This window comes from Octopus sinensis, linkage group LG6, assembly GCF_006345805.1.
Source record: "Octopus sinensis linkage group LG6, ASM634580v1, whole genome shotgun sequence".
NCBI lineage: Eukaryota > Metazoa > Mollusca > Cephalopoda > Octopoda > Octopodidae > Octopus > Octopus sinensis.
The window spans coordinates 78,583,010-78,595,465 of NC_043002.1; the positions used below are offsets into that span (position 1 = coordinate 78,583,010).

Below are 12,456 nucleotides of genomic sequence, written 5' to 3' on the forward strand. Positions count from 1 at the left end.
AATGTAAAGACAGATGAAATTGTGCCAAGTATTTCACCCAGCATGCTAACGTTTCTGCCAGCTCGCCTTATATATATATATATATATATATCATCATCATCATCATCATCATCATTAACACCCGTTTTCCATACTGGCATGGGTTGGACAGTTTGACTGGGGACTGGCAAGCCAGAAGGCCACACTAGGCTCCAATCTGATCTGGCAATGTTTCTATAGCAGGATGCCCTTCCTAATGCCAACCACTTTGAGAGTGCAGTGGGTGCTTTTTACATGCCACTGGCATGGGAGTCAGTCAGTCGACACTGGCATTGACCACGTTCAGATGGTGCTTTTTATGTGCTACTGGCACAAGAGCCAGTTGGGGTGGCGGGGCTGGCATCAACCACATTTACATGGTGCTTTTTACGTGTCACCAGCACGAGGAGCCAGTCAGGCAGCACTGAGTCTCCCCATTAGTTAAATGTTTCCTTGTTATTTTTGAGCTTACTTTAAAATAATAACCTTAATTAAGCATACATACATATATACATATTCTTTTATTTGTTTCAGTCATTTGACTGCGGCCATGCTGGAGCACTGCCTTTTTATATATATATATATAATTTGATGTTAACACCCTTTACAGTAATGTATCAAGCCCACCCTGTGACACATTTGAATAGTTGGGCTCTGACTTGATAAATCCTGATTTCGTTTCAGACAAATCCTAGATTTGTTGTTGATGAAACATGTCCTTTGTCTATCTACTTATCCTCTTTGTGATTTTGGTTAATAGAATAACTATACAAATGAATCCTTTGAATTTAACTAAATTCTATATTTTTATGCAGCTGAAGATTGCTCTACATTTTAAAACTGATGTAATATTTGCATTGTTCAATTAAAAGGAGTCACATGAAACGATCGTACTGCATTACCTCTGAATATCCTTGTTGCTTATTTTGATTGTAATCATCCCATTTTGAATTATATGGATAATACCATACTAAATTCTGGTGCCTTTAACTCTAGTACCATATTCAACTGAATCTATATATATATATATTTATATATATGTGCATGCACTTATAGACATAGATGCATACATATAGGTGCAGGAGTGGCTGTGTGATAAGAAGCTTGCTTCCCAACCACATGGTTCTGGGATCAGTCCCACTGCGTGGTACCTTGGGCAAGTGTCTTCTACAATAACCTCGGGTCGGCCAAAGCCTTGTGAGTGGATTTGGAAGATGGAAACTGAAAGAAACCCGTCGTATATATCTATCTATCTATCTATCTATCTATCTATCTATCTATCTATCTATATATATCTATCTATCTATCTATCTATATATATATATATAATATATATATATATATATATGTATGTATGTGTGTATATATGTACATGTTTGTGTGTCTGTGTTTGTCCCCTCCTCCATCGTTTGACAAGTGATGTTGGTGTGTTTACGTTCCCGTAACTTAGTGGTTCGGCAAAAGAGATCGATAGAATAAGTACTAGACTTACGAAGAATAAGTCCTGGGGTAGATTTCTTCGACTAAAGGCAGTGCTTCAGCATGGCCGCAGTCAAATGACTGTACCAAATAAAAGAAAAGAATATATGTGCGTGTGTGTATATGCGTGCGCGTGCGCAAGACCATAAGGCAATTAAATTTACACTGATATAGTCACGTTTTTAACGTTAGACCACAGAAACAATGATATTTTATGGTAGGATGTAAGAATGTTTCAGGGCACTAATTCGTGTAAAAGTTGCAGAACTTAAGATTAATGTTTCTAGGGTTTGTCTGAAACGAAATCAGGATTTATCAAGTCAGAGTTCAACTATTCAAATGTGCCGCAGGGTGGGCTTGAATACATTACTGTAAAGGGTGTTAACATCAAATATACAAAAGAGAATTAATTGGAAGGGAGGGATTATTAGAGCCAGTTGAAAGTATCAGATACTCTGGTAGTCACTTTGAGCATCATGTAATGTGTTAGGATGGCGGCGTTGGGGGCACGTCATGCGTTTAGGATGTTGCAGATAAAAAGGGGAGGAGCGCCAGTAACCCCAGGACCTCTGGTCCAGGTTATTTTCGTCGGACTTGTTGCGTATATATCGATATATACGTGGGTGTGTCTACTAATATGCTTTTGTGTTTGTGTATATAAACATGTGCATGCGTATACATGCGTTTACACATACATGCATACGTATAAACATATATATGTTTGTGCCCGTAAGTAACTGAACATATTTATACATGTGTATGCGTGTATTTACACATAATATATCTGAGTACTTGTGGATGTTGTTGAATGAGTGGGTGGGTTTGTGAAGACACGTCACCTTCATTTGTCACCAAAAACTGGTCATTTAACTGAGCCTATTGTCTCCCAATCTTCATAATTTATTATTTCTGTCATGTCATTTCAGATAATTTCTCCTTCGAACATCCTCCTTAAATTCCGCCTCATAACTGAAACTTCTTCCTAACATGACCACCGTGTCATAATTATTACGTATTAGCTTCCTTAATCATAACCCCTCCCATATAAACCAGTTGCTTCATACCCCTCCCTTGAATTAAATGTTATTTAAGTTCAATGTTAGTTGTTAGATTTTAGAGTTTAAATAAGCCATACACTTGGCGTAACTCGAAGTTACTGTAAAAAAACAATATATATACATATACATATGTATAAAATAACAAGAAAATGCACTCCAGGTGCCCTAGTATGGCCACAGTCCAACAATTGAAATAAGCAAAAGATAGAAGATAAACACACACACATATATATGCAGACATCCTTAGATATATATATATATACATACACACGCGCGTAAATCATATCAATTGCTTTTAAAGAAATACATTAAACGTTTTTCTTTTTGTTGGTGAAATATAATTTTCGGCCTCTTAGATGCCCGTTTAATAGTCGCGACAGTCCCAAGGCATCACATTCTTCGTCCCCGCCGTAGCTTTCAACGTCACTGCCTTCACCGACTTCGTTATTGTCGCTCCTGCTGCTACTCTCAAAGAATCGAGTTACCATCCAACTCGAAGTTAAACAGAAGCGAAACTTCTTTTTCGAAAGATTCTCCACTTGGAGAAGGACCAAGATGAAGGACCGAATAGCAATATATCTAGTTTTACTAGCAGGGCTCATTACTGTAGCCAGAAGGTAATTATTATACGTTTTTTTTTTAATCTCTGTTTTTGTGGTGGTACCATAGAATTAATCTCTTCATACATTGAAAAAGAAAAAAAAAAAGCACGTTCAATCACTCACGTACAAACATTTGTTTTTGGTCACTGTTTATATAAAGTGTGTGTGCGTATGTGTGTGTGTATTCATACACACACATATATCGACCGATTTCTAGCATAGATGCAATCACAAAGTTTGTATCTATGAATGTGAGTAGTCGTGTGTGTGTGTGTGTGTGTGTATGTGTATGTGATGGATGATGCGATTATACCACAGTATTTGACTGCTACCTATTTTATTGTACTAACCCCAAAGGATGAAACGCAAAGTTGATCTAGATAGGTTTCGAAATCAGAAATAGCCTAATTATATTACAAACATATATCTCGCTTCTACCCAACTCTCTCAGTCTCTTTGCTTGCTTGCTTGTTTCTTAGTGTGTGTGTTTGTGTACATACATACATACATACATACATACATACAAACAAATATATAACTGTGTATGAATGCATAATATAAATAGGGGTTTCAAATTTTGGCACAAGGCCAGCAACATCGGCGTAGGGGGTAAGTCGATTATATCGACTCCAGTACTCAACTGGTGCTTATATTATAGATCCCCGAAAGGATGAAAGGCAAAGTCGACCTCGGCGGAATTTGAACTCAGAACGTAGCGGCAGACGAAATACCGCTAAGTATTCCGCCCAGCATATTAACGTTTCATATTTCTTTATTGCCCACAAGGGGCTAAACATAGAGGGGACAAACAAGGACAGACAAACGGATTAAGTCGATTACATCGACCCAGTGCGTAACTAGTACTTAATTTATCGACCCCGAAAGGATGAAAGCAAAGTCGACCTCAGCGGAATTTGAACTCAGAACGTAACGGCAGACGAAATACTTATTTCTTTACTACTCACAAGGGGCTAAACACAGAGGGGACAAACAAGGACAGACAAATGGATTAAGTCGATTATATCGACCTCAGTGCGTAACTGGTACTTAATTTATCGACCCCGAAAGGATGAAAGACAAAGCCAACCTCGGCGACTTGCATATTATAAATAACCTTTTCTACTCTAGGTACACGAAGTTTTGGGGAGGGGGTCAGTCAATTAGATCGACCGCAGTACGATGCTGGTACTTTAGTTATCGACCCCGAAAGGATGAAAGGCAAAGTCGACCTCAGCGGAATTTGAACTCAGAACGTAAAGACAGACGAAATACCTATTTCTTTACTAACCACAAGGGGCTAAACACAGAGAGGACAAACAAGGACAGACAAACGGATTAAGTAGATTATATCGACCCCAGTGCGTAACTAGTACTTATTTAATCGACCCCGAAAGGATGAAAGGCAAAGTCGACCTCGGCGGAATTTGAACTCAGAACGTAATGGCAGACGAAAACATTCTATAAATATTATCGTATACATGTTCCTCGGATGTACGAACATTTCTTGTCTGTGTGCATATATTTTTTTAATTGTTTCAGTCATTTGACTGCGGCCACGCTGGAGCACCGCCTTAAAGGGTTTTTTAGTCGACGAAATCGACTTCAGGACAATTTCTTTGTAAACCTAGTACTTATTCTATCGGTCTTTTTTGCCGAACCGCTAAGTTATGGGGGAGGTAACTTAGCGTCGTCAAGCGATGGTGAGGGGACAAATATAGACACAAAGACACACACACACACACACACGTCTTCAGCAAAAGGGTGGGTGCTTGTGCCTGATGAGTTAAACATTTCACATACATCTGCCTGAGAACCATGCTGAGGGTCCACTTGTCTGTGAGATACTCAACCACTTACATGCTAATTCAATGAATAAGTAGTTAAATCTATCGAACAACTGAACACTCATCGTCGAAGTCGATGGAGATGCATTTACGGTGGCACTCCATACAGTGTATCAAGAACCAGGGTTTCTATACAATGGCAATGCAGACCAACACAGCTTCACATTCCAACACGTGTGTTCCCCGTCCACCTTTGTTTTCTCATAGTTTCCAGAAAAATTGACATTTTAAAATGAAATTTTCCGCAAACATGCTTCAGATAGCATAGGAGTTGCTGTGTGGTAAGTAGCTTGCTTACGAACCACATGGTTCTGGGTTCAGTCCCACTGCATGGCACCTTGAGCAAGTGTCTTCTGCTATAGCCTCAGGCCGACCAAAGCCTTGTGAGTGGATTTGGTAGACGGAAAGTGAAAGAAGCCCATCATATATATGTGTGTGTGTGTATGTTTGTATGTCTGTGTTTGTCCCCCCCAACATCGCTTGACAACCGATGCTGTTGTATTTACGTCTCTGTAAGTTAGCGGTTCGGCAAAAGAGACCGATAGAATAAGTACTAGGCTTACAAAAAATAACTCCTGGCGTCGATTTGCTCGACTAAAGGCAGTACTCCAGCATGGCCACAGTCAAATGACTGAAACAAGTAAAAAATAGTTAAAAAAAAAAGACATTGTGTAGATTCCAATTATATCGGAATTTGTTTGGAAATAGGTATCTTTTTGTTGAATTTTTGAAACAAATACTTTCCAGAGTGTATAAATTACGATTATAATGGAATTTGATGTAAAAAGAAAAATAGTAAGCACATAGACATATATATTGACACACATCACAATATTTTTTTAAATTTCAAGTTTCATTTTGTAAATATACGTGATGTGTGTCTGTATGTGTACAAGTCCACCAATTTTTTACTTGTATTATTAAATTCCAATATAGTCATAATCTGCACACTTTGAAAGGTATTTATAGTAAAATTTCATTAAAAAATTACTCATTTTTTTTTAAAGTTATGAGTAAATAAAATGGTCTCATGTGATTTTTCCAAAACTCCTTATCCCCACCTTTGGAAAAGATTTTAGCCATATATTCTAGCATAATCGAAATCTACATCATCCGAAGCGTATTTATAGAAAATTTCACCCATTTTTCTGGAAGTTATGAGGAAACAAAGTCAGGAGGAGTACCTATGTGTAGGAATGCCGACACGGCAGCCTAAGGGACATTAGCCTTATGCTGAGTGCTGGCAAAAGCTTCTCTTTCTCTTGGGACCGATTGTTGTGTTGAACACTGTATTTATGCTCATGAAACACTCGCCAGTTTTACTATGCTACTGCTTCCAACTGTGATGAAGTATTCCCATCCTGCGACTAAATTGCCCTTCATCAGGCTATTTTAGATATGAGAGCCTTAATTAAGAATAAAACTCAGTTTTGATGACAAGATTCGAACCAACGACTCATACATGTTCAACCACTTACCTCATCAATTGTACCTACCCGTTTCTATCACAGTATGGAAGTTTAGATACACCCTTATCTTTCTTATTGATCAGATATTTAGTAGATATCTCTTGTTCTTAGACAGTGATGGCATAATTGCCTAGGTGAGATATGATATTCTTTTATTCATGTCAGTCATTTGACTGTGGCCAGGCTGGAGCATCGCCTTTAGTCGAACAAATCGACCCCAGCACTTATTCTTTGTAAGCCTAGTACTTATTCTATCAGTTTCTTTTGCTGAACTGTTAAGTTACGGGGACGTAAACACAGCAGCATCGGTTGTCAAGCGTTGTTGGGGGACAAACACAATACACACACACACAGACACACACACACACACACACACACACACACACACACATATATATTTATACATATATATGATGGGCTTCTTTCAGTTTCCATCTGCCAAATCCACTCACAAGGCTTTGGTCAGCTCGAGGCTATAGTTGAAGACACTTGCCCAAGGTGCCATGCAGTGGGACTGAACCCGGAACCATGTGGCTGGTAAGCAAGCTACTTACCACACAGCCATTCCTGCACCTATCTATCATTGGTCCTGGTGAGGCTGCACCTCTTGTCAACACTATCATTTAGCTTGTAGGTTATGTATGTATCCATGTTTGACTTTCATGTATGTTAATCCAGCTTCCCTTGGTTCTTTACAACAGCTGTGCTTATATATGTATCATCTTAGCTATTTTTCATTTACTAGTATTCTTAGAGGGAAGGGGCTGGTTTCTGACAAAGAGACAAAAAGCTCCATAATTGTAATTTGGATAACAACAATGATAATTGTTAGATACCAAGCTGGTCTTTTTCTGTGCTTGAAAATCTTAACTTTTTCAGATTATTGCTTAGACATTTACTAACATAACCAAGCACACCAATGATTATACATATGTAGATATGTATGCATGTTTGTATGTGTGTGTATATGTGTATATGTATGTATGTATGTATGTACATGTGTATCAATGCATGTGCTGCCTGACTGGCGTCCGTGTTGGTGACACGTAAAAAGCACCGACTGATCGTGGCTATTTGCCAGCCTTTTCTGGCCCCTATGCCGGTGGCATGTAAAAAGCACTCACTACACTCACGGAGTGGTTGGCGTTAGGAAAGGCATCCAGCTGTAGAAACATTGCCAGATCAGACTGGAGCCTGTTTCAACCCCCTGGCTTCCCAGACCCCAGTTGAACTGTCCAACCCATGCTAGCATGGAAAACGGACGTTAAATGATGATGATGATGATGATGTATGCATACATGCATATGTATATTCTTGGATCTATTTTGCAAATTTCTCACCAATGGAGATAAATCTTGTTTCTAGGCTAGAAACGAAAAGCTTTGTCATTGGAATTTAGGTAACATGAAACTAGTTTTGTATGCTTATGTTTCGTTAGGATTTATTTAAGCTTTAAAAAAAAAATTCCTTTCCTAAATTCAAATCAGTTAATTACCAAAGGGGTAAGGCTTATTTGTTTAAGACAAGACAGCTGTTGTGGTCTGTGGTTATCTGAACTTGTTAATGTATGCTTATGTATGTGAGAGTGTTGTGCATATAAATATGTGTTTGTGGATAGATTTGTGCTCATATAATAGGATAAATTATTGTCATAAGTATACAATACATTTTAATGATAGTATGAGATTTGAGGGAGATTTGGTTATTTCTACCAAACTGAGTAATATCAAGGTATTCCTCATTGATTTGTAGATGGATTTATTTCAGATACGGTCTAGTGTACAGTAGGGAACTTGTAGCCTTAAGGACTTCCATGTGGCCTTCTGAAGAGCTAAGTAGAACCTTTTAAAAGAAATACAATGTTTGAGGTAAATCCTTATACTAGATTATATATCTTTTAAGCTTCTCTTTTTTAAAACCTATTTTACTAGTGCTTTTTATGTAGGAGCAGCATCAGTGCTTTTTATGAGAAGTAATTAAATATTGTGAGGCCAAATATTTCTAGCAATTAGGAATGTCAAAATCAGTACCTAAGAATATATAAATCTGTCCCTCTAGGCTCTGTTCTGTTGTATTGAGGTTTGATTGCTGTGTGTAGCATCATGGGTAAGAGTTTTCTGTCATAGCATTGAGTTCACCTCAGACTTGTAAGTGAAATTTTGTTAGACTGAAGTTGTAGAAACCTGTTTGAGGGCCTGTTCCACTTCTTGAATAATGGACTTAATCAATCATCCAGTTTAATGCTGCCACCAGCCCTTAGCTGCTTTCTGTGGAATTCACCCTGTTGTAAGCATTCAAGCCAAATCTCCAGTTTGACTCTTTAACATTAAGATTACCCTGTCAAATGTAATGATAACTTACATTATTTTGAATTAATCATGCATTGTCTTGTAGCTTTGAGATTTTGATGATGTGGTTGTTTATTTTTTGAATAACATTGTTGGGTAGGTGTGAGATGCTGGATCTGGTAGATTTTTAACATAAGACCGCTAGACATTTGGGTCAGACATATCTGGTTTTACTGCTAAACAGTTAGTGATAATGTCCTTCTTCTCTCTCCTTCCCCCAGTCTTGGAGGGTCTGTAAAGGTAATGGACATTACCCTTTCTTTCATTGACAGAATCATTAAAACAAAATGATATTCATGTCATGGTACTTGAGTGTATGAAGTACATAAGACAATACCAGTGTGGTTTTGAACATAGTACAGAAGGGACATAACTTAATATTTAGTTTGAATGTTAAGGTTTCTTCTTCTTCTTCTTCTTCTTCTTCTTCTTCTTCTCTTCTTCTTCTTCTCCTCCTCCTCCCCTCTGATAGACACACACACACACACACACACACACACACACACACGTATACATATATACAACAGGCTTCTTTCAGTTTCCGTCAACCAAATCCACTCACAAGGCTTTGGTCGGTCCGAGGCTATAGTAGAAGACACTTGCCCAAGGTGCCATGCAGTGGGACTGAACCCAGAACCATGTGGTTCGTAAGCAAGCTACTTACCACACAGCCACTCCTACGCCTATAGAGTACATTATATAATATGTCCTTCCTTATGATTGAATAGATTAAGTGAGAAAAGGTGTTTCAAACTTGTCTATCCCATATTTTTTAAAGCATAGTGCATCTAAGACTACCATTATCACATAGAAAAGTGCAACTGACTGTATTCATGGTATTTGAACCAGACATCTACACCTTGAAGTGCAACTACAGTAACCGATTAAATGACTTTTGTCATTTTGTCTTCTTAAATTAGATACATAAATTTTTAATTGATAGATCAAATGATGGTTTTAATTATAGTAAAAAAAAATATTGTGCAGAACATGATAAATAGGTGATTGTACAAGACAAACAAGCCAAATATTAATTAATATGGAATTCAATTGAAAGTTATGTTAACATACAAAATTACTTTTGTATATTATTTATGTAAAACAATTTTCTATATCTATATATGTAAATGGGTTGAAGGCCATATGAACATATTTTTGGGGTTCATTTGTATGTGTGTTAGAGTAAAATGTGTTTTTTGTTTAGATAACTATAATACACGCAAGTATGTTTGTGTATTTATATAAGTGCTCATGTATATGTATCTGTTTATACATAATGTGTGTGTACGTGTATATATACATACATACATACATACATACATATATATATACTTACACACACACACACATACATACATACATACATACATACATACATACATATATATATACTTACACACACACACATATATGTATGTGTAAATAGAGATGTGGTTATAAAACTTGCTTCCAATCACAAAATTATGGGTTTGATTCTACTGCATGGCATCTTGGGACAGTGCATTGATCCAAGCCTTGTGTGTGAAATTGGGTCAATGGAAACTGTGTGGAAGTTCATCAGATGAACTGTACATGTAATTCAAAAGTCCAGATTTGTCCACACTGTTTCATGCTGACTCTGTCTTAGGATTATGCTAAGTGTATGCATGCTTTGTGGTATACTTAGCCACTTACATGTTAATTCAGTGAACAGTTGATTGAACAAGTGAAAACTCTCAGTTAGAAATTCTAACTGAAATAGTTTTCCAACCACATGGTTCAGGGTCAGTCCCACAGTGTGGAACCTTGGGCAAGTGTCTTCTACTAATGCCTCAGGCTGACCAAAGCCTTGTGAGTGGATTTGGTAGACAGAAACTGAAAGAAGCCCATCATATACATATATATATATATATAATATATATATATATATATATATATATATATATAAAACAAGACAAAAATGGAACAAGAACGTAACAGGTGGCAACAAAACATTTGGACAGTTAGACAATACAAAAAAAAAGACAGGTAAAAACAATCTTTAGTTGTGTACCAGATCGTCTTTGTAGTTTCGGCCATTTACTCTCAAGACTGTTCTAATCTGGCTAACGCCAGGAAAATCTAATCTAAGAGCACTAGATTCTTTGAAAGAAAGCAAGCAAACATATATGAAAACAAGGATGGAAAAAAACGGAGAAATGGTTCTCATCACTTACCCTCCTCCTTTACCTCACTCTGTCCCTTTCCTTTTTTTTCTCTTTCTCGTCCCTCACTAATTCTTCAACCCCTCTACCCCCTACCTCTCTCCTCTCCTTCCACATGACCAGTGTTTGGCCAAGACTGACCTTTCTTTCTTTGTTTGACTACCATTCGTGTAGCATCTCTTATATTCCTTCCTATGACTTTCATCTTCTATGTTCCTACCGTAAGGCTTCACTTCCACATATGCCAGCTTAATTTAATTCATCCTTAGTTGAAAGATACCTGTTGTTGCTTTTTTATATATACATATAGCAGAGTATGTACACTTTTGGCCTCCTGGCACTTGTGCCGATGGCACATGAAAAAACATTTGAGCGAGGTCGTTGCCAGTGCTGCTGGACTGGGTCCTGTGCAGGTGGCATGTAAAAAACACCATTTGAGCATGGCTGTTGCCAGTACCACCTGACTGGCTCTCGTGCCGGTGGTACGTAAGAGCACTCACTATACTCTTGGAGTGGTTGGTGTTAGGAAGGGCATCCAGCTGTAGAAACTCTGCCAGATCAGATTGGAGCCTGGTATAGCCATCTGGTTTGCCAGTCCTCAGTCAAATCGTCCAACCCATGCTAGTATGGAAAGCGGATGTTAAACAATGATGATGGTAATGATGATATACATACAGGGTGTGGTGATTGAATTGTTGTCTAAATTACCCAAAAATGAAAATAACATTGACATCTCATTTTCACAAATATATTTACCAAAATTACATTAAAATATTTTGAAATACTAAAGAGTAAAGTTATTCAATAAAATCACCATTGGTTTCAACCACAGCCTCCAGACGACTTTGGAATCCCTTACAACTCTTCTGGACAGTCTCCTGGTTTAAGTTGGTGAAATCTGCCATAATCCTTACCTTCAGTTCATCTTTGGTGTTACAAGGAGTTTTGTTGGTCTTTTCCTCAACTACACCCCACACATAATAATCAAGGTGGCTGCTGTCTGGGGAGTTAGGTGGACAGATGTTAGGGGTAATGTGGTTGCAGAAATTGTCTGACAGCCATGACTGGGTTCTCCTGCTTGTGTGGCATGGTGCAGAATCCTGTTGCCAGACACCCTCTTAACCCAGGGCAGCACTACTTAACCCAGGGGTCCTCCAGCAGCCACCCTCTTAACCCAGGGCAGCACTATCTCATCCAGACACTTAATGTAGGCCTCCGTGTTGAGTCTGAGGCCATTTGGGAAGATGAATGGAGGCATAATGTTTCCATCACTAGTGATCACTCCAAACACCATGATGTTGATTGGATATTTGATTTTTATCACTCGCAGTACATGTCCTCAGATTGACACCCAAATACTCTGAAATGTTTGTATTGGAGCTTCCGGCATGAATGCCAAGCAGTACAGCATGTTATTTCCAAATTTCTGGCAGAGTGAATTGTGTCATTGTGCCC

At 38.1% G+C, this 12,456-nt stretch overlaps 1 protein-coding gene across 1 annotated transcript in view; it reads left to right on the forward strand.

Moving 5' to 3' along the window:
- Positions 1 to 2,812: 2,812 nt before the first annotated feature.
- LOC115213265 (pregnancy zone protein) overlaps positions 2,813 to 12,456 on the forward strand; it is a 148,459-nt gene continuing 138,815 nt past the window's right edge. The window contains exon 1 of the mRNA XM_029782199.2: positions 2,813 to 3,172. Coding sequence (XP_029638059.1) covers positions 3,111 to 3,172 — 62 coding nt within the window. The 5' untranslated portion in view covers positions 2,813 to 3,110. The remainder of the gene's footprint in view (positions 3,173 to 12,456) is intronic.